Here is a 23977-nt window from a genome sequence, read left to right on the forward strand (position 1 = left end):
ATTCCTTTTCGAATATATATTTTTTTCTCAAAATAAACATTGACCATCTAACCAAACATTGAACATTTAGTCAAACCATAGAGTAAAAGCTGGTTTAACTATTTTTGTCTGTTCTGGTGTTTTGTGGTGGGGAAATGAGCGGGTCGAACATAAGATGTCAACCCTGTCACCCATAGTTAGACAGGCTGTAAATGTAAAAATAAATAATAAAATAAAAATTGTTAAGCTTAAATTCAATCGCCTCTCCCTGTTGCGCACAACAACCCCCCCCCCCCCCCCCCCCATCGCAAGGGGATTTACCTCTGTTTTATGGTGAAATCATCAACCCTGCTACTTAATAGGCATTTACTATAGTACTAAATGTAACCTCTTGAGATGGGAAAACACTTTTTATGAAGTTGAACATGTGCTCTTCATGACAGAATGCTCAAATGAGAGGAAATCCCCCCCCCCCACTTGACACTACTCAAAAGGTTGACAATTCATGCTCCAAAAGACTAAGGCTATTAAGTGGGCTGGACAAACAGTGTACAGTAAAGGGTTAGAATTCCAAGTGCTTTGTTCCACAGCATCAATACATCCCAAAGTCTCACAGATGCTCAAAGCACATAAACAAACATGGGCCTCAAACAAAGAGCTTTACACATGAACTCTATGACCACATCCGTGTGTAGGTGTGTTCATTGCAGAATACGTTCATAAACAAAGTTCAAAACAACTAGGTGACGGGAGAATACTCCAAAACAAATCCTAGATCCGGTGGATAGGGCATAGGGGGGTTGCCTATGGTAGATTACTTAAAATAGATAATCTCTATGAGGTAGGGGGATTCAATATACATATGGGTCTAAAACAAACAAACAAATTAATAAACTAAATGAAAGTCTAGCCACAATAACCCCCCCCCCCCTCTCCAAAGGCAATTAGTATAATCAGCCTCTCTCCCTGAGGGGCCTGTAGCTCGCTGTGGAGGAGGAGGCAGGGTTGTGGGGGCAAAAATGGGATGGCCCGCTTCCTCAGGAAAAAGCATCTTGCGCTATAGGCAGGAAATGGCCAACGCCAGCCCTGGAGTCCAGACGAGCCTCTGGAACGGAGAAGCAGGCATTACTTATGAGCTGTCGGACCTGCGAGGACACAGCCACTCACACACCCACTTCGACCAGCTACATTGCCTGTGTGGCCAGGGATGCCACTGCTGTGAGAATCACAGGGATCCTCTTTTTAACAGCATAACAAGGTAAGAGCTGGACTCTGGGCACCGGGTGATGCCATTTTAGACTTTTCATCTCAGTTTCATGTTGTCCAGGTGCCCTTGGTTTGGTTGGGCTCCAGTCAGAGCTCTCCTCAGAAGCATGTGTCCTCACCCACTCATAGAGCGCAGGGCTTGGGTTCCGTATTGGTCAGAGCGGAGACCAATGAGAGACCAGTGAGCGGCAGTATTCAGTGGATAACATTCTGTTTGCTTTCTTCAGAGTCATACAGTATATCACTGTTGTTTCATGTAGAGTCTTTATGGAATATTTATGTGTCTGCTGTTGTGTCTCTACTAGGGCCTATAGAATAACATAATTTAAATAGAACTTCCTCCAATATCAGTATTTTGTTATCATGTATTGCAGCACTTATAATACAGACAGGGCTCCAAAGCCTAGTGGATCAGGAAAAGCCATGCATCGATAACTACATGAATATACAGTGCATTTCGGAAAGTATTCAGACCCCTTCCCTTTTTCCACATTTTGTTATGTTACAGTATTATTCTAAAATGGATTAAATGAATAAAAAAATCCTCATCAATCTACACACAACACCCCATAAAGACAAATTGAAAACAGGTTTTTTGTAATGTTTGCTAATTTATACACCTTATATAAGGTCCCACAGTTTACAGTGCATGCCAGAGCAAAAACCAAGCCATGAGGTCGAAGGGATTGTCAGTAGAGCGCAGAGACAAGATTGTGTCAAGGTACAGATCTGGGGAAGGGTACCAAAAAATGTCTGCAGCATTGAAGGTCCCCAAGAACACAGTGGCCTCCATCATTCTTAAATTGAAGAAGTTTGGAACCACCAAAACTCTTCCAAGAGCTGGCCACTGTTAGAGTGTGATTTTGGTTTTGGCTACAAAACATATAGGAATTTAGAATTCCTCTATCTATTTCATGATAAGTTGTAAGTTTATCATTTTTACATTAAATAGATCGAGACCAGTCTTAAAAACAAGTTCAGCATTTATTCTTGATGAGTACTGACCCAAAATACAAAGAACATTACATTTTAAAGAGAGAACATAAAATGAAGTCATCAGTTTCTCACACTCTCTCCGATCCACACAATAGCGCAGTGTCTTCAGGTCTGGAGACTGTCTTCTACTCCCCTCATAAAACAAACATTCCAATCTGTCTAAAATATATCATTTATTCTCCACTAATGGAACATCAAACAAACATTATTATCTGTCTGAAAGGATATATGCCCTCCTTCTCCCTTTTGCAAGGTACAGACAATTAATTTGTTTTACCTACATTTTCGGTCCTAGTTTAACCAAGAACCCACACATTTCATACCATAACATAATAGTATTAAAACGTAATGGTTCTAAAAGAAATGTATACATAATTAATAATTTTAACTATAATTTCCTCCAACACCACCCGGCCAAACTGAGCAATTGGGGGAGAAACGCCTTGGTCAGGGAGGTGACCAAGAACCTGATGGTCACTCTGAAAAGATTCATGGAGTAAAGTACAGAGAGATCCTTGATGAAAACATGCTCCAGAGCGCTCAGGACCTCAGACTGGGGCTCTGGAACATCTAATAGGGTTCACCTTCCAATAGGACAACAACCCTAAGCACACAGCCAAATACAGGTGGGCCAAGCTTGTAGCGTCATACCTAAGCTGTAATCGCTGCCAAAGGTGCTTCAACAAAGTACTGAGTAATTGAGTACTTCAACAAAGTACAAAGTATTTTAATTAAATTTGCAATAAATTCTAAAAGTCTGTTTTTGCTTTGTCATTATGGGGTATTTTTGTGTAGATTGATTAGAAGGGGGGAAAAACAATTGAATCAGTTTTAGAATCCGGCTGTAACGTAACAAAATGTGTAAAAAGTCAAGGGGTCTGATGACCTTCTGAATGCACTGTACATACAGAGCAGATTTGCTTCACTTTAGTCCTAGAAACAGCCCACATAGTGGACTATCCACAGCTGTTCATCTGTTGGCTGTTTTTATCATGTTTTATGGATGAAATGTGAAGAGTGCATTGTGTAATTATTTTTTTACAGAATTTCGTGAGTGAAGCTTTAACTTCGGTGCCGTTTTAATCAATGTTTCAATGGCATGAAAGCCTTGTTTGATGCGGTGTAGCACATTTGAATTACACTGACCGCTGACCACATGTCCAGTGTTGAGGGAGTAGCTGTCTGATGAGTCATTGATGGTTATCTGAGTGTCCTTCAGGGAATCTCTGTTGTCTGTATTGTTTATCGCTGCATGTTCGTGACGCACGCACAGTCACGGGAAATTCTCAATAACCTTTTCTATAAACATTAGAGCGACAATGACAAAGTCTAAAGATGCAACATATGAACAGTAGCTTAATACAAGCCAATGTACAGTGGCCAGTATAAGCCTTCTTGTGAGATGTCTCACAGTGAGGAACCATGCAACCAAGGCCCCCATTAGTCACAGAGGTACACCTAGACAATTACAGTTAGGACAGTTCAAGGGAACAAGACCTGTTGCCACTAAGGTTTTCAACATTGAACGATCTCACCAGTACTTCAAAACTTACCATGTAAAACTTTCTGTCAAGCCTAAGTGATGGTACATGGTGTGATATAACATAATGCTGTAGTCAGTACAGTAACGCAGTAGATATAGCAGTCACAGTACCTTATGAGAGATAATACAATGTTTCCAGGCTATAAAGTGTGTTAAGTGGATAGCAACACCATTAAAATGAGTTGCTTTGTAACGGCAAAACTAGTGGCAACTGAGCTGCCACCAACTCTAAGGAGAATGCCAAGAGTGTGCAAAGCTGTCGTCAATGCAAAATGTGGCTTCTTTGAAGAATCTCAAATATTAAATAGATTTAGATTTGTTTCACACTTTTTTGGTTACTACATGATTCCATATGTGTTATTTCATAGTTTTGATGTCTTCACTATTATTCTACAATGTAGAAAATAGTAAAACAAATAAAGAAAAACCCTTGAATGAGTAGGTGTCCAAACTTTTGACTGGTACTGTTCATTGGGTTTACATTCCAACACAATCCGAACACCAGATCTCAGCTTAGAGGCATTACTTTTCATGGTTTCATTACACAATCATGGTGTTATGAGTCTTTCTATTTTCACGGTGTACTATGACCAGTAAACAAAAGCAAGCAATACAAACGTGACAAACAAAGAGCAACTTAATTGTCAACAACGAAGCCTGCCAAACTAAGGACATCATGGCCATGTTGCCAAGGTCAGCGGAACCAATGTCATGATTACAAAAGAGTTTAACTCAGGAAGGAAAAGCTGAGGCAGAAAGAGAAACATGGGATGTGTGGGAGTACACTGTACATGATTATGTTTGTCACCAAGCCATTACAGCGCACCCTTTGGTGACAAAAATTGTTCTGTGAGATCCTTTTTTATCCTCTTACTCCTACAGTCTACATTACAAATGACTCGCCTGTTGAGTGATAGGCTGGCTACCTTCCTCCTCCGTCCACCTGAATTAGCATTGAATTAGAACACTCTAAACCTCTTCAGGTCAGGGAAGCGAGTTTGACGTCTATCCTCTCCCCAGATGGGTGAATCGTGAAAGCACCAGGATGCTACTTACTGCAGTCAGCGCAAATAAAGGATAACCTTAATTCCTCCTGTGCTGTTGGCTGTGTGTGTTTGAGTGGGACAGGGGACAGATTGATGCACTGAGACTGATGAACCGAGGGCATTCAATAGGGGCCCTTCACTCAGTGAGGGGTGGTAGAGGTGCTCCGAGGGGGCTTCCTGTGGCCCGTGTGGGGCGATCAGCACAGGATGCAGGCAGGCTATGATTGGAGCGCCCCCTGTTGACCCCACACACAGGTGCTGCATTGGGGAATGTTACATAACCATGGCGACAAACAACAAAAATGTCCTGATTGGATTTGTTTTTAGCATCTTATAGCTTATCAGTAGCAAAATGCTACCTGCCCATTTCTGCAGAGTTTGAGAATGTGAAAGTTAACGCAAAAGATGGAACCCTTTTCTAATAACATCATACAATCTTGTTCGTTTAGAAATTCCTCAACCTCAGTGGTAGAACTTCTACAACAAAAAGTATTGAGCAACTCGAACTACCCTCATTCCGTTACTTATCTTCCGCAGTCAGGAATATGACCTGAAGATAACTCCCCATCTAAAACCAAAATAATAGTACATCTGGCCCTTTAGGATCCAACATGAACCAACAGGTCTGCTGGGGGCCGTTGCGAAACCGTTGAAACGCTGCCAAGGTGGACTGTGGTGACAGCTTGGGGAAAAGGATGGAGAGACAGAGAGAGAATGTTGCACTTAACAATGAAGAAGGCAATCTTATGCGTTGCTATTTCCTGTTCCCTAAAGCCTGAAATACACTCCAATTGCAGGCTCCTCCATATAGAAGCCAAGGCACACAGTGAAATAGCCACTCTGTATTCACGGCAGGCCTTAGATGTGCTGCCAGGAGCCATGTTTCCTGTCCCTCTCGCCACCCCCATGGCAATCAACAGGAACAGACCTGACTAGTGGTGTGCTCACAGTGCTTCCACTCAGACAGATCCAATCACTGCTCTGTAATTGATTAGTTCGGTCTGTTTGGGACAGGACGTGCGGGGACTAACTCAATGGAATGCTGAAAAGTGGCAAAGATGATATCTTTCATTCCAACTCTCATCCATGCAGTACTCTCAACCCGCAGACACCAGGCCCGCCATGGAATGAGTTTGACACCCCTGCTATAGTGTATCTTCATGCAACTCATTGGTTCTGACAAATAAGTTATCGTGCACAATGGTATTCCACCATGACTTGGCACTATGTGAGGTGGGGTAACTGAGTACACAACTGTCCAGAACTGCAGGCCAACTGCCTTAGCCAAGGTGACTGGTGGTGCCTCTCATTATACCGGTTCAGAGTCTGTGTCCAGCGGCAGCCCAAGTTAATCAGTATCGCCATCCATTTTCAAAGTCAAAATCCCTAAAAGGTTGTTTGGTGAGTGTTGTGCAAAAAACCACTTATAAGAAACTATTGCTATTCTAAGTGTCCACCAGCTATGGAGAGTAAATATTTGCGATGAATGTGTATTAGACTCTCTGACTTGCCCCCTTGACTTAACCTTGTAGAATGTTAAGATGATTTTCCAGGTCAGCCAGGCTGAAAGGGTTCTCTCTGGACCATCCTTTGTTTATGCATCAATACATCAGTGGCTAAGCTTTACCCAATTGTTTACCGTCCTCTCAGCCTCCCAGGCTCAAACTGATTTCTCAATGTTGATATTGAGTGCCTGAATTTCGAGGAAAACGGGAGTTTATGTCGTCTGGAGTGCTTCGTCCAACACGGCTCCAAACAATGGCGTCCATATTGGCTGCCACAAATGAAATGTATCCCGCCGAGACGCACTCGTACACAACTCCTATTGTCTTTTTGAGAGTGAACTGATTTGTATTTGAGGGACTTCCTCTCAGCGCGTGCTGAGGCCGTTTGTTCTGGACAACTTACAGGCCAGTGAGAGAAGGGCAGAGACAGGGCATTGACCTGTTGAGGAGTGTGCTCCATCCGTTCACAAGGCACAAGGTGAACTTTTACGTTCAATCTTAAAGGATCAGCCCTTTTTCTTTAAATTTTTGCCTAAAATGACATACCCAAATCTAACTGCCTGTAGCTCAGGACCTGAAGCAAGGGCATGCATATTCTTGATACCATTTGAAAGGAAACACTTTGATGTTTGTGGAATTGTTTGTAGGGGAATATAAAACATTAGATCTGGTAAGAGATAAGAGATAACTGCAGATAATACAAAGAAGAGAGATAATACAAAGAAAGAGATAATACAAAGAAAAAACATGCGTTTTTTGTATTTTTTGTACCATCCTCTTTGAAATGCAAAAGAAAGGCCATAATGTATTATTCCAGCCCAGACGCAGTTTAGATTTTGGCCACTAGATGGCAGCAGTGAATGTGCAAAGTTTTAGGCTGATCCAATGAACCATTGCATTGCATCAAGACTGCCCAAATGTGCCTTATTGGTTTATTAATTAATAAATACATAACTGTGCACTTTCCTCAAACAATTGCATGTTATTCTTTCACTGTAATAGCTACTGTAAATTGGACAGCCGCTGTTAGATTAACAAGAATTTAAGCTTTCTGACAATATCAGTCCTGGTAAATTTTCTTGTCACTTCCAATCTCATGCTAATCACATTAGCCTACGTTAGTTCAACTGTCCAGCGTGGGACCCACCAATCCTGTGGAGGTTTTAATGGACATGTTCTTTTGGAAAAATATGTGTAGGGAGCCTGTTAGGATTAAATTCTAACTCTATGGCAACACCTATCCTACAATATCCGTCATTGAATATTGCCATCAATGCTCATCATGATAGGTAGGCTTGCATAACACAATAATGTAATGCATAACACATAACATTTCATACTGCATCTCTTTCGTGAATAAACTATCTACATTCCTAATAAATCATCAGTTGGGATGGTTGCCAGAAGCTCATGATATTGGCTGATCCTGGGTTATAATGTGACAGGTGTAGTGTAGCACTGTAGCACCTAATTGGAAATTCAAGGGGAATCCCATCTGTTTTTTTCTTCCATTACGCGGATGTATACTATTTTAATGGAAACGCGCGGAAAAGACAGAGTGGCATTACAAGTCTGTAAGATAAAACTTAGGAACTTGACTATAACAGCAACTCTGGAGAACTCAGTCGCACAGTTGTCAATGCCTTTGCGTGATGCCAACGCGGCTGCTGCGAGTGACAGCGATAGGCGAGGAGTTTAGAAACCAGCCCACAGAAAATAAAGGGTGGAAGCTTTATTGAACTCTCCGCAGCGCACTGAGCGCAGCAGTCTCTCACCTGACGAGACGACCTTATCTTGGCTCAAGGATTTCACTTTTATTTTGTATTTTTGGTGCATGTTTTTAATAAGCGACTAATCATGAATCATGTAAGTAGATTCACCTGTTGTGTGTTTCTCAGATTGTTATTGGAAACCCATTATGATTTTGTTACTAATAGACTGACACTGATGACATTGACAAATGGCATTAACCTACAAACAGTAATGTCTAGGGAAATGTGATACATTTAGACGTTGTTATTGTATGAATTCGTTTTCAGTGTTGTTATGTTGTGTATGATGAAACATAAAGTGCTGTATTTTGGGGGGTCTTTAATTGAAAGGTTTTTGCAGAGATCATCTCCGATTTTTAGCATTTGTGTTATATTTTTGTGGCAGTAGGCTATGACAAACTCTGGTCTGGGATTAGCTACAGATTGTAATAGTCGACAGTTGAATAATTATTGCACATTATCTGGTGTTACAATCTGTAGCTAATTGAGGCATGTGACTCATTCCTGAATCTCTTGAAAATGCTTGAGTTTCTAAAGAGAGTCATGCTCAGGGTTCTGCGTTAGAGACTAACCTGAACAGTTAATAAGTCATATTTATTCTGAGACAACTCAGGCCGAACCTTTGTCGAATATATATGATTTATTAACTCTCTTTATAAACTCAAGTATTTTCAAGAGATTCATGATTTATTCCTCTGTACTCTCAGGAGAACTGAACTCTAAATGAGCTGACTGTGACATATTTTCTTCCTGCAGAAGAACCCCCCCCCTTTAGATCTGCCCCCCCCTACCCCCATTTAGCTCTGCTCACAGCCAGCCCTGTGTCAGTTAACAATTTACTGCCCTAAATATGTTGAAATAGGGGAAGTGTCATGGAAAAAACACAATCTTAGCAGAGGTCTTGTAGGGCACGCACAGCCGTTATGTGAACTGTTGCAGCTACTGACCAATGCTGATATGATAGTAAACTGCTTTGCTTCATCCTTTAACATTATCCTGATGATTGGCAAGGTATTAGAGCTCATTGTTCATAGCCAACACTGAGATTGGAAGCCTTGATTGAGAGGAAATCTGGTCAATCAAGGACGTTGAGGGGCGAAATCACATGTTGATACATTTTACTTCATAGATGAGGATATAATTGAGAGAAAAAAAAGCAGCCTTTCCAAACTAATCGTACTTAACTCATACAGGTATTTCCTTTGCTGCTAATATGTTTTATTGGATTCACTGACCCATGTTGCCAGTCTCCATAACACTGTCACTCTCAGAACAGCTTCTGTCCTCAAGGAAAGTTATACAAGACCGTATGTTTTTGGGGCCCTTCCAACAATATTGGGCCTGTCCTCTAACCGCTGCCTTCAGTGAGTGGCCTTAGGCCAGAATGGAGCCGCAGCGGAGCCCCTCATATCTGACACATCTTGACGGTAGGCCTGGCCTCTCTGCAGTAGCCTGATGCCCGCTCTCTCCCTTCTGAAGAGACAAGATGTCTGCAGAGAGGGGACTTTGGACCAAGTGAAGTCTTCAATTACACACTATTGTGTTCAGTTCGACAGTTCAAACGTATTCTAAAATGTTAAATAGCTGAAGGTCAAGCCTGAGTGTAGGCCTATTCAAGACATGAGATTAAATAGTGTTATTTGTTGATATGGCTATAAAAAAAGCACATTGGCATCATACATACCCAGCCAATCCAGAAGGACATGATGTACAAGCTTTTGAAGTTTATCTGTGTCAAGAGAGATGAGAACCTCGATAGTGTGTGTTAACGAAACAGAGATGTCTGGCCTGGCTGGTGGGTTGTGCTGTTGGCCTGTTGGAGAGGTGGAGAGGAGGGGACCAAAGGGAACCTGTCCCTTTTGTCTGCTACTTGGTCCTGGACGAGACAGGAAGTGGAGTTAGTCTGGGAAAGTGGTCCCCGTATCTCCCCCAGTGATCTAACCGCTGCTTTCATAATAGCAGCTCTGATTAGGTTATAATTAGAGCAGGAATTGCAGTGTGGCTTTAGTAGCTGAGTAGATGAGGAGGTGTGGGAGAGCACGGGATAAACAACAGGGAGGGCTGTCCACGGGACCACTTGTTACAGCCGCTCTCATAAGCTTATCAGACATCCGTGTCGCTGGTGTCACCGACTGTCTGCAATGCCACATGCTTACGTAACTCGGGTTGTCAACACCACGTTTCATGTTGATATCTGTGAATTTAGAAAGCCATTGTTCATGAGGCTTTGTGTTGACTACCAAAGGTCAAGGATAGGCCTGGCATTTGCTTTGCAGAACTATTCGGTATCTTTTTTGTTTCTTGTCGTTTGCTCACGTGGCGTTTCTGCAAGTCATGACATGGAACCAAATGGACAAGATCTAACTTCATTAGTAAGGGTGTGTAATAACACATTTATAACCCTATTCGGTCACATCTATTGGACTCATATAGCCATTGTATAGGCTAAGTTCATGTTGTGTAAACAAAAGTGAAAGGGTTCACTGTTATATAATATCCCTTGCCACAAACCAGTCATCAGTTGTACATTTCAGTTGTAGCAGTTTTCCTTTGCGCCATGGTTACTTCCCCTCTCTAGACAGGTGTGTCTTTTTCCAAGCCGGCAACCTGGTCTAAATAAGTTCAGCTGTGTATGAAGCTCCTATATAATATCACAATATTCTCAGTGTAGTTCCCCTGACGTTTGGCTCTCTGATTGTACATGGACACCTTGAATGCCCCAGCTACCCACATGGAAAAAGCATCCAGAAGCACTGTCATTCTAAAACACTTAGGGACGCTACAAAACAATAGGTCTTCTTTGGGAATTGAAAATGCCCTGGCCATAATAATTTGTGTAAAGCCATGCACGTTACTGTGAAACATCATAAATCAAGTCATTTTTAAAAATCTAATATGGAATGTGTTTTAGAATATGCTATAAACCAAGCGTACCATTCATAATGTTTGACTTAGATTATAGTTTACCCAGAATTCATCAAGGAATCTTTATTCATTAGAACAAAATCAATACTTTTTATGTTTGTATCGGGTATCAGGAGTAGGAAGGAGAACATTGTAAACTGGTGAGCAGAGGTCTCTAGAGCTTTCAAGTGATCAATTCAGGACTTTCCACTCAAATGTTCTCAGAGGTCACTTTCAATTTCCCCAAAGTAAGGGCACAGAAATAGCGGTCTCCATCATTTTCCCAAAGCTTGTTGAGCACACACATACACATAAGGAGGAAGTGATTCAGCGTTGTCCCTTCCCCTTGTCACCAGACGTAAATATCCCAGGGCTCTCGGTGTGGCAGGAAGACCATGAAGAGGAACAAACATGTTTTATTGAAAAGGGTCAAAGGGCATCAAAGACTGTAGCACATAAACAAGTAGAACACGGATCTGAAACCTAATGAAATAGGCCCAGATCCTGGACCTCAGCCACATGACCATGATAGCATAGCACATCTATTCACAACCGTCTTCCCACCCAAACGGAAGCAAGGTTGGTGTTTCCATGGTGATTCCTGTTTGGGTGGTAAAGGCAGAAGGTTACCTGTTAATGTTTTATCAGATAGACTCTCTCTTTAAAGATGATTAATGATTGCTGATAACCATCCTGTATCTGAACTATCCTATTACCCGGCACAAGGGTGGGGCAATAACTCTGGGTGAACAGATGACTGTTATAGTAAACTGTATATCAGAGTTACTTTAGTAACTATCCTCGTTAGCTGTATCAGACGAAATCTTATTAGGTAGCATCTCTTGGAAGAGGTCCTAAGTAATCATTCCACATCTCTTTCTCTCTCTGTTCCTTAGTTTAAACCCCAAGTGGAAGCATGCCCATCCTCAAGAACCTCCCAGCGCGGCTGAAGGGAGGCAGCAGGGTGAACGGGGAGTTGGAGAACACGCGTGGCGAGCTGATCCTTCGCAAAATGAGCCTGAACCTGAAATCCAGCGCCTTTGAGGAGCCCAGTGGCAATGAGAAATGGGCTCAGGCAAACTCACTCCTGGATGGGGGCGCGCCACGAGACCGTAACCCCTTCGAAGACGAGGAGGATGAGAACGAGGCGAACGAGGAGAGACGTGGCGGGAAGAGTTCGTTCAAGGGCACCCTGGACCGTATCCGAGGCGTCTCCCCGCTGAAGACTCTGGGCAAGCTGGGCAAGGGGCTCCGTATGTCAGGCCGCAGTAAGGGCACTGCCACCCCTTCCCCTCAGGGGTCCGTAGCAAGCACCCCCACCTCAGAGAAGAAGAAGAAGGGCCGACGGAGCTCAGAGGGAAGCTTACTCAGGTACGAGAGGTGTAGAGAAAAGCTGTTGAGGAGTGGTTTAGTAGCGGATGTTGAGCCCAGCCCACATCTCCTATAACATAACCCCTTAACCCTCAATTCCACCTCTTCTCGGCACAGATTTGCAGGGAAGTGCAGGGAGAGCCTTCGCAAGGAAAGCCTGCCCAACGGGGAGCTGTGCTCAGAGAGCGAGGGGGGCGACTCTTCCAGCCGCCGGCTCTCCTTCATGAAGATGGTGGGCCTGGGTAAGCTGAAGAGGGAGTCCGTGGCCGACCACTCGTCTCATGAAGAGGAGGTGGTGGAGGAGGAAGTGGTGGAGGAGGTGAAGCCAAGGGAGCCCCTCTCAGGTAAGGACAGCCCTCAGTGGAGCACTGGGTTACTAAGGGTCGGCCAGTATGCACTGTGATCCACTCTGAATGATTCCAACGGGGGTCTTATGATGACTGTTGATTGGTAACTGAACCAGTAAGGGTATGCTATCCCCCCATTGCATTTGAAGAGATAAGATACTGCTAAAATGCATGGAGATCATGGCCGATAATAACCCAAACAGTTCGTTGATAGTCATGGCCAAGGTTTACTGTACAGTTCAGCTGAGCATTCCATGTTTCACAGGTCTACCATAAAAAAGTGTCAGCCTCCCTTCCAGTAAACAATCAATCCCGCTTATATTCTTCGCAGTGTGCTACTATTTTCACAACAGAGATGATGCTATGAATGTCTCAATGTCTGGGGCTGTTTTTGGACACTTTGGAAACAATGGGAGAAAGATGTCACTGGGATAGAGGAGACCAGGTCCAACTAGGCCCCGGATGAGCGATGCGGTCATCCCCATGCAGGAGGACCAACCTAAGGGTTTCCCACAGAGATATTCGATGTAAGATGTGGCATAGAAAAAAAAGCATAGAACTTGATTCTGTGAGTCTGAATTGAATAATCCAGAGCTTAACGTTCGGGATAGCGTGAGTGCACTCGGTAATGGTGTACCACCATGTCAGCATGGCTAGAGATCAGCTTTCATGTTTAATACCAACAGGATGTGCCTGTCTCTCTGTGTGAAGAGTAAAGGTAAGGCTAAAAGTGGTAGCAACAGCCCCATTTAAACAAAAAAATGTATAAAGAATGTACAAGTCCTTTTAACCAGCTTCACCAACAGCACATAGAAACTGCTGAGAGCTCAGGATCAGACATGTTCACTCTTTATCCTGGCCTTTCACTAAGCAAGCAGTCAAAATACCATCGTATCACACTCAAAATATCACTGAGATGTGTTGTTTACCGGCTGTTGACTTCATGCCTCCATTGATGTGACCCAGAGGACATGTCACACATTCTGAGTCTTTAAATACAGTGGGGAGAACAAGTATTTGATACACTGCCGATTTTGCAGGTTTTCCTACTTACAAAGCATGTAGAGGTCTGTAATTTTTTATCATAGGTACACTTCAACTGTGAGAGATGGAATCTAAAACAAAAATCCAGAAAATCACATTGTATGATTTTTAAGTAATTCATTTGCATTTTATTGCATGACATAAGTATTTGATACATCAGAAAAGCAGAACTTAATATTTGGTACAGAAACCTTTGTTTGCAATTACAGAGATCATACGTTTCCTGTAGTTCTTGACCAGGTGTGCACACACTGCAGCAGGGATTTTGGCCCACTCCTCCATACAGACCTTCTCCAGTTCCTTCAGGTTTTGGGGCTGTTGCTGGGTAACACAGACTTTCAGATCCCTCCAAAGATGTTCTATTGGGTTCAGGTCTGGAGACTGGCTAGGCCACTCCAGGACCTTGAGATGCTTCTTACGGAGCCACTCCTTAGTTGCCCTGGTTGTGTGTTTCGGGTTGTTGTCATGCTGGAAGACCCAGCCACGACCCATCTTCAATGCTCTTACTCAGGGAAGGAGGTTTTTGGCCAAGATCTTGCGATACATGGCCCCATCCATCCTCCCCTCAATACGGTGCAGTCGTCCTGTCCCCTTTGCAGAAAAGCATACCCAAAGAATGATGTTTCCACCTCCATGCTTCACAGTTGGGATGGTGTTCTTGGGGTTGTACTCATCCTTCTTCTTCCTCCAAACATGGCGAGTGGAGTTTAGACCAAAAAGCTCTATTTTTGTCTCATCAGACCACATGACCTTCTCCCATTCCGCCTCTGGATCATCCAGATGGTCATTGGCAAACTTCAGACAGGCCTGGACATGCTCTGGCTTGAGTGCTCTGCAGGATTTTAATCCATGACGGCGTAGTGTGTTACTAATGGCTTTCTTTAAGACTGTGGTCCCAGCTCTTTTCAGGTCATTGACCAGGTCCTGCCGTGTAGTTCTGGGCTGATCCCTCACCTTCCTCATGATCATTGATGCCCCACGAGGTGAGATCTTGCATGGAGCCCCAGACCGAGGGTGATTGACCATCATCTTGAACTTCTTCCATTTTCTAATAATTGCTCCAACTGTTGTTGCCTTCTCACCAGGCTGCTTGCCTATTGTCCTGTAGCCCATCCCAGCCTTGTGCAGGTCTACAATTTTATCCCTGATGTCCTTACAGCCCTCTGGTCTTGGCCTTTGTGGAGAGGTTGGAGTCTGTTTGATTGAGTGTGTGGACAGGTGTCTTTTATACAGGTAACGAGTTCAAACAGGTGCAGTTAATACAGGTAATGAGTGGAGAACAGGAGGGTTTCTTAAAGAAAAACTAATAAGTCTGTGAGAGCCGGAATTCTTACTGGTTGGTAGGTGATCAAATACTTACGTCATGCAATAAAATGTAAATTAATTACTTAAAAATCATACAATGTTATTTTCTGGATTTTTTTTTTCAATTCCGTCTCTCACAGTTGAAGTGTACCTATGATACAAATTACAGATCTCTACATGCTTTGTAAGTAGGAAAACCTGCAAAATCGGCAGTGTATCAAATACTTGTTCTCCCCACTGTAGATGCTGCTTCTCCATGTTCATGCCATTCTACCTGCGCCACTGGGCCCCATGACATATCTGAGACTAGTGAAGCAGGACAGAATGGCCTTATCGCCTTAGAGATTCAGCCATACAGGCTGTCATATCAAAGCTTTACACCATTACACCTCGCCCCGGGGATCCATGCATGAGTGCCGTACGAAGAGAGTGATGAAAGAGGAATCCATGGAGGAGGAATGGGATGCGTGCTCCACTCTGTGTTTCAAACGTGTGTTATTTCATTTCTTGGTTGAAACCCCCCCTCCCCCCTCCCTCCCTCCAGCTGAACCACAGCGAAGAGGCGTTATATTTGTTTATTTGACCGTGTTTGTTAGGGGAAAACACAGCTCTTTCTGGCATTGTTCTCTCAGCTGTCAGCACAAACTGTTGTGCAGCAGAACAGTGACGGTGGTTGTTAGCCCCCTTAAATCACAAAGACATGACCAGTAGGGAACTCTTGTTTCTTTCAGTCATAGCTTGTTAGATTCATTTCCTCATTCTACAAAACTGAAACCTCTACTTTAAAGGTCTTTTCAGGGTTATGTTGAAGCTGGTAAATATTTAACACCATCATTGTCTTCATAAGAAAGGTTGCTGGATCGAATCACCGAGCTGACAAGGTAAAAATCTGCCGTTCTGCCCCTGAACAAGGCAGTTTACCCAATGAATTTCTTCTTAACTGACTTGCTTAGTTAAATAAAACAATTAGGAGAAGATGATTTAAGAGCAGTAGCAGTAACATTCTCACCAGGCCATCCCTCTGTAAAGAGTTGGGCCCTCCTTCAACATGGAACAAGCCTTTGTTCCTTGAGGCTGTTTGTTTCTAGACTGGTCCTTATTAAAAGAGCCAGGAGCTAAGGAAAACAGAACGGACAGTGTATGTTTGCGGACATCAGTACTGTGGCATTCATTCCAGAAAGAAAAACAGTCTGTGCTCGGCTAAGTAAACTGTGTGGCTGTGCTCAGGTATCAGGAAATACCTGAGTAATGGAGAGTGAGTGACTATTCAGACTATTTGCCAACTGTTTCAGACAAATTGAGAGCTACGTTTGAATGATCCCTCAATCAAAGATGCAGTGTGTTGATACCAAATCATTCAAGACAGAATAAAGAAAAGAGAACGCAGTCATGATAGGTATTGAAACTAAGGAAACACATATTCATGGGTGAAACCACAGCACATCTTGCAACCCATCTGTACCTTGAAAGTAAACCAGTTACATAAGTATAGTGTGAAAGGGCACAAAGCCACAGCAACCTCAACACTGCTCCCTGTACCTCCACATGGGATGTCCCCTTCAGTGTTCTTCCAATCAGATAAGTGTGGCAACCAACCTGGCCTCAGGTATTCAGAAAGCTAGAGTCAGATTACAACATATTCTGACCAAGCCCTCAGCCCACAGCCTCCTGTTCCAACCCACTTTCCCCATCATCATCAGCCCTCTCTGGTTACCCAGCTAACATGGCAGTCGTAATCTCTGTGTGTCATACTCCTCTGATTGGCCGGGTGCGTCCGCATTAGGTTGAGTTCACAGCGGTCCAGACGGCATCCGAGAGCGCCTTGATAACAGGGCCATATAGGAGGTGCAGGCCACAGCCTAGTGAATGATTTCCAGGCCTTGCCAAATGACAACCCCAAGGCCCCTGGACCATAAAACTGTAACTAGCTCTGGCTCATGTCCTGCAGTAACTGCTATGAAAACTGTGTCCAGCTCAGTATCCTAGCAACAAATGGCCATGTTAGCCATGATGGAATGCATGCTGCGTCCTCTCATATTCAATAGATGACCTTGAAACACACCAGCTGTAACACAGTCAGTTTCAAGTTTCCGTGTGCCAAAAGTAATATGTGTTTTCATACCTCACTATGGCAGCAAATAGAAAAACAGTATAACGAGCAATCAGTTGGTAAAAAAATAAATAATTAAAACTGGGCAGAGCTGCCTTTTCTGCCGGAGTGACAACCCAGGCAGTGCACTTTTCCTATGATCCGATTAGTGTTTGTTTTGTCAGTGTCAGTTGAATGTCCATAGCAATGAGGAGAAAGGGGAATTTGAGTACAGTGCACTATTGACTCCCAGGATGAGTTAATGTGATCAGTCCCAGCCCTGCCGGGGCATGTGCTGACGGGAGGGAGTGGCTGGGGAGGAGGCCTCTTTGTTTCTGGGCCGCAGCTCACTTCACATGGACGCCATGTCACTCTCCGACCGAGGCCTGGAGGGCTTGCCTGGGACCAAAGGCTTTCTCAGGACATGGCCGGGTCAGGGCCAGGTTTGCTTTGTTGTGGCTGAGTTTAGGATTGTGGAGAAAGGGATGGAAGGAGAGGATAGGAAGGAAAGGGGGGAACAGATTTGACCCAGCTGTGCCTGCAGGAATATGGGGGATTTTGGTGGAGCTTTGGTAAGGTTGTTGGATGCTCCTCTGCTTATTTGATTTTCTGCTTTTGGATCGCACGCACTTAGATGTGAAGGCAGGCAGGCTGCCTCTAGCTTGGTTCCATGTCTGTTTGGCATTGACAACAACCATAGCAGTTGGTTTCACGACAGCACAAACAGATCTGGGACCAGGCTAGGCTTCTTCTGTCTAGATAAAGGCTGAATGGGTACCAGAGAATGGGAGATGAGGTTCTAGAGCTCAGGTGTCCACCTACAGTACCCATAGAAAGCCTGCCTAGGACTGAGGAGGTGGTGGGCGTAGATGGGGGTCTTAGATCTTAGACATGCAGTTTAAGGGGAACATATGATGCTGCTTTGAATTCACTGCAAAGAGAACTGTGGTTTTGCTATCCAGGAAGGAGGCTCATATTTTACTTCATGCTTGACACCCCCGGACAATATAACCCTCTGTGCTGCTAGGCTCTGAGCAACATGACTGGAGATCGTCTCAATGGCAGTTCTGCAGGTGCGTTGATACCCTGCATAATTTGAAAAGAGAGTACACTACATATCCTGCTTCGTCAGTGCTTTTATTTGAGGGAAGAATTTATTTTACTCCCTTTGGGAATAAAAAAGGCCAACATTTCTCCCTAAATTCCTCAAGGTAAAGTTACATAATATGTAAGCCTTTATAGATCCCATAGGCGGCCCTCGCAACATTATACCCTTTGTGGTTTTCACTGAGGAAGGGTGGTGCCACTGCTATACATTAGCTGGGCCTGTTGCTTATGACCGGCTTAGAGGGCAAGTGCCTTGGAACAAAAGACAAGTGTTCCCCTGTTCTGTATAGCTTAGCTAAGCATCTGTGGAACTGCCCATTCCAGGCCAATTTGTGCTTTTAATGACTCCTGGATAGGCCGTCAAATCTCTGTGCAGAGCCCTCAAACATCTGGCAATCCAGTTTTGGTGCATTTTGGGTCTGACCTCTCACCTTAACGTGGTGATTGGGCGCAGGCGGAGCCACGGCGGACTAATCGTCCCAGTGGGTGACAGAGTTACACCCTGTGTGACACGTCACCACCAGCTCCATCATGTGACAGGTAACGCCCAGGCTGAGGGCTCTGTCTGGGGGGAGACACCCATCATGTGGAAGACGGGGTGTCCTCCTAAAGGGAGGAAGAACAGTCATTTTCCACCTCCCACTCTCTTTAAGGGAGATGTGCCTGGCTGCATTGTGTTTTATATTTAGATGTCCTTCCGCTGCGTTGGCAGGCAACTTTGGCCATAATGGAGTGTTGTTGGGGGAGGGGTATCGGCGGAGCCATGGCATCGCTGGGTGCAACTTCTCTTCCTCAAGCGGGACAGGGAAGGATGAGCAAGGCGGCAGGCCGGAAGCGGAGCGCCCCCGCATCCTATAAACGGGCAACTCAGCACTGCAAAGGCTCCTGGAAGCAGTGCGGTTCCCCGAACAGAGAAAGAGAGGGATGGTTATTTACACAGCTGATCTGTGACGCACCATAGCATTGGTGCGATGTGCTTCGTAGGCCTATAAGAGAGAGTCCCCAAAGTGGTGTCATGTCACCGCCCCAGCCCCACACCTCCCTGCCCCTTTTCCTGGGGTCGTTGTGTTCAGTTACCACACCACTGGACTGGAGGAGTAGGAAATTACATCATTTCCTGCCATGCTGCTGGGCTATGCAGGACAACAGCATATGAATTGCTATCCGGCTGCCCAGAGCCACAAATGAGCTATGCAAGCAGATCGGGAGCCTTATTGAGTTTGACACCTAATGCTGAGACACACAGCAGCCCAATCATTAGCAGACAGTAAGAGACATGGCTGACTCCTCCTGGTTCTCATCCGACAGTTTCCTTCTCCTCCAAGTACTATGCTCCAGTTACCTCACTTGGGCTGACCGGTATGCTGAGACAAGCATCTCCAAACACTCTAGGACACAGTGATTCACTACACTAACCCCTCTAATCACATTGTGTAATGACTGTAAATACCAGACCTACCCCCTAGCACTTATCACACAGAATGTGTAAACAACTCTTTGAGTTTTCTTTTGAGTACACTATTGTAACACAATAGCATTCCATGTACAGTTGAAGTCAGAAGTTTACATACACTTAGGTTGGAGTCATTACAACTATTTTTCAACCACCACAAATTTCTTGTTAACAAATTATAGTTTGGGAAAGTTGGTTAGGACATCTACTTTGTGCATGACAAGTATGTTTCTGACAGATTATTTCACTTATAATTCACTGTATCGCAATTCCAGTGGGTCAGAAGTTTACATACACTAAGTTGACTGTGCCTTTAAACAGCTTGGAAAATTCCAGAAAATTATGTCATGGCTTTAGAAGCTTCTGTCAGGCTAATTGACATAATTGGAGCCAATTGGAGGTGTACCTGTGGATGTATTTCAAGGCCTACCTTCAAACTCAGTGCCTCTTTGCTTGACATTATGGAAAATCAAAAGAAATCAACCTAGACCTCGGAAAAATAATTGTAGACCTCCATAAGTCTGGTTCATCCTTGGGAGCAATTTCCAAATGCCTGAAATTGCCACATTCATCTGTACAAACAATAGTACGCAAGTATAAACACCATTGGACCACGCAGCTGTCATTCCGCTCAGGAGATGAATGTACTTTGAGATGAATGTACTTTGGTGCGAAAAGTGCAAATCAATCCCAGAACAACAGCAAAGGACCTTGTGAAGATGCTGGAGGAAACAGGTATAAAAGTATCTATATCCACAGTAAAACGAGTCCTATATCGACATAACCTGAAAGGCCGCTCAGCAAGGAAGAAGCCACTGCTCCAAAACCACCATAAAAAAGCCAGACTACGGTTTGCAACTGCACATGGGGACAAAGATCGTACGTATTGGAGAAATGTCCTCTGGTCTGATGAAACAAAAACAGAACTGTTTGGCCATAATGACCATCATTATGTTTGGAGGAAAAAGGGGGAAGCTTGCAAGCCAAAGAACACCATTCCAACCGTGAAGCACGGGAGTGGCAGCATCATGTTGTGGGGGTGCTTTGCTGCAGGAGGGACTGGTGCACTTCACAAAATAGATGGCATCATGAGGAAGGAAAATGATGTGGATATATTGAAGCAACATCTCAAAACATCAGTCAGGAAGTTAAAGCTTGGTCGCAAATGGGTCTTCCAAATGGACAATGACCCCAAGCATACTTCCAAAGTTGTGTCAAAATGGCTTAAGGACAACAAAGTCTAAGTATTGGAGTGGCCATCACAAAGTACTGACCTCAATCCTATATCAAATTTGTGGGCAGAACAGAAAAAGCGTGTGCGAACAAGGGGGCCTACAAACCTGACTCAGTTACACCAGCTCTGTCAGGAGGAATGGGCTAAAATTCACCCAACTTATTGTTGGAAACCTGTGGAAGGCTACCCAAAATGTTTGACCCAAGTTAAACAATTTAAAGGCAATGCTACCAAATACTAATTGAGTGTATGTAAACTTCTGACCCATTGGGAATGTGATGAACGAAATTTAAGCTGAAATAAATCATTCTAGACTATTGTTCTGACATTTCACATTCTTGAAACAAAGTGGTGATCCTATCTGACCTAAGTCAGGGAATCTTTACTCAGATTAAAATGTCAGGAATTGTGAAAAACTGAGTTTAAATGTATTTGGCTAAGGTGTATCTAAACTTCCGACTTCAACTGTATGCAAGCAAGCATCCAATAGTTTTTTTCAAACTGTAGTTTGTTGCTTTGAATGGAGGGGTTGGCTTTATAAAGGTGTAGTTGTACTCTGATAGCTTGGACCCACAACTAGTTCTCTGTAAGTCATAAAACGGTTTGGTTTATTGGTGCGATAAAACCTGGTAATATATACCTTGACGTGTTCCTTGCCGTATAGAGCTTAGAAGCTTTAAATATGTCTGTATTGAAATATACATAGTGCTAGCTTTATTGCTTTGTAGGTATGATTGGAAAGCTTCCTCCATCCACCTGTTTCAGGTACTGGGAACACTGTCAATGGCTGATCTCTGGATTGGTCAGTTAATAAGCAACTTAGAATGTGAGACCGTTCCCCATTTGTCCTAATGTTCTCTTGAACTTCTGCTATGCTTTTGTTACCCGCCGGGTCCTACCATAGAGTCCCAAGTAGAGCAGCGGTGTAAGGCACTGCATCTCAGTGCTAGAGGTGACACTACAGACACCCTGGTTTGAATCCAGGCTGTATCACAACCGGCCATGTTTGGGAGTGCCGTAGGGCGGCGCACAATTGGCCCAGAGTCGTCTGTATTTGGCCGGTGTAGGCCATCATTGTAAATAAGTATTTGTTCTTACCTGACTTGCCTAGTTAAATAAAGGTTATAAAAATTAAAAAAATGTGGACAGAGGCACTTTTGCCAGCCAAATCTCATAACCGCCAATAAGTTAATCAACATGGGTACTTTGCCATCAGATAAAAACTGACTGAACTTTGGTCTGAAATGTTATCACAGTATACAGTTCATGGGGCCCAGACAAGAAGAGCATTTCAAAGCTCTCTGCTCTAGAAAAGCATCAGTACCTGAAGGGGTGTATTCCTGTAAAAGGATAGCACTTAAGACTGTTTATTGGAATGAACTATGTAAATGAGCCACAGTGTTTTGCACAATCTCCCTAAAAAAGGGTCTGTTCCATTTCACAGTTGCATTCAGTGTGTGAGGTCAAGTGAAAAGGACTCAAGGAGCCTGACAGTATATTAGCCAATTACATTAGGGCGGAAAAACCACAGATTGAATCAAAGCCATAAAGTAGGGCTTGATCTCAGGGGCATCATGCACCCATTGTTTTAGAGGTGTCAGGAAGTATGTGACAAAAGCTTTTTCCTGCAATCTACAGCCATAATCACTATGTAAAAAGAGTATATTTTTGTACATTTGTTATCGAAGCATACCTCTTTGCCCGTTACAATTTCATTTTAATGAGTGTTTTATTCTGACTGTTATAAATCACACATATTAATATACTGCACGAACATGCCTAGGATATTACATCGAAGTTACAACACAGTACATGGGATCATAGCACACATCATCAACACAGGCACATATCATCTCATCCTAATGAATACACAAACATCAAAATATTATCATAAGGTGCCAGATTACATTTAAACCAAGCATTTGTATATCTAAGCATACCTCTTGAGCTGTCTGTACACTTCCTCACTTCTCTCATCAACTCATCCCTGACCATATATATATATAGGGTTTTTCTTTATTTTATCAATACTATCAAAATAACACATATGGAATCATGTATTAACCAAAAAAGTACTAAACAAATCAAAGCCCTTTGCCTTCATGACAGCTTTGCACACGCTTGGCATTCTCTCAACCAGCTTCATGAGGTAGTCACCTAGAATGCATTTCAATTAACAAGTGTGCCTTGTTAAAAGTTCATTTGTGGAATTTCTCTCCTTCTTTAATGCCTTTGAACCAATCGGTTGTGTTGTGACAAGGTAGGGGTGGTTGTAGAGATGGTCGCCTCGCTTCGAGTCCATAGGAAATTATGCTGTATTTTTTTTAATGTATTATTTCTTACACTGTTACCCCAGGAAATCTTACGTTTTTTACATACAACCAGGAAGAACTATTGGATATATGCACATTGTCAACTTACCAACATTAAGACCAGGAATACAACTTTCCCGAAGCGGATCCTCTGTTTGGACCACCACCCAGGACAATAGATCTAATCCCAGAAGCCGACCCAAAACAACGGCGCTGCAGAAAGGGCAGATGGAGCGGACTCCTGGTCAGGCTCCGTAGACGTGCACATCACGTCTCCACTCCCGAATATAATGTCCAGTCTCTTGACAAGGTAGATGAAATTCGAGAAAGGGTTGCCTTCCAGAGAGACATCAGAGATTGTAACATTCTCTGTTTCAAGGAAACATGACTCACTCTGGATATGTTGTCGGAATCGGTTCAGCCACTGGGCTTCTCCATGTATTGCGCCAACAGAGATAAACACCTCTCTGGGAAGAGGAAGGTGCAGGGGTGTATGCTTCATGATTAACAACTCATGGTATAATCATAACATACAGGAACTCATGTCCTTCTGCTCACCCGACCAAGAATTCCTTACAATCAAATGCCGGCCATATTACCTCCCAAGAGAATTCTCGTCAGATATCATCACAGCTGTGTACATTCCCTCTCAATCAAACACCAAGACGGACCTCAAGGAACACTATGTAAACTGGATACCATAT

The 23977-nt window shown here is 43.6% G+C and overlaps 1 protein-coding gene across 2 annotated transcripts in view; it reads left to right on the plus strand.

The window, feature by feature from the left end:
* Window positions 1–1115: 1115 nt before the first annotated feature.
* Window positions 1116–23977, plus strand: part of LOC135552652 (tumor necrosis factor alpha-induced protein 2-like) — a 39397-nt gene continuing 16535 nt past the window's right edge. The window contains exons 1-3 of one of the 2 annotated variants that reach the window (XM_064984391.1): window positions 1116–1237; window positions 11908–12382; window positions 12500–12726. In XM_064984391.1, the coding sequence (XP_064840463.1) occupies window positions 11928–12382; window positions 12500–12726 (682 nt within the window). In that variant the 5' untranslated portion in view covers window positions 1116–1237; window positions 11908–11927. Of the gene's footprint in view, window positions 1238–7976; window positions 8202–11907; window positions 12383–12499; window positions 12727–23977 lie in introns of those variants that run through there. The other variant, XM_064984390.1, reaches the window with a different exon arrangement.

The sequence above is a fragment of the Oncorhynchus masou genome, chromosome 13 (genome assembly GCF_036934945.1).
Source record: "Oncorhynchus masou masou isolate Uvic2021 chromosome 13, UVic_Omas_1.1, whole genome shotgun sequence".
In the NCBI taxonomy this organism is placed as follows: domain Eukaryota; kingdom Metazoa; phylum Chordata; class Actinopteri; order Salmoniformes; family Salmonidae; genus Oncorhynchus; species Oncorhynchus masou.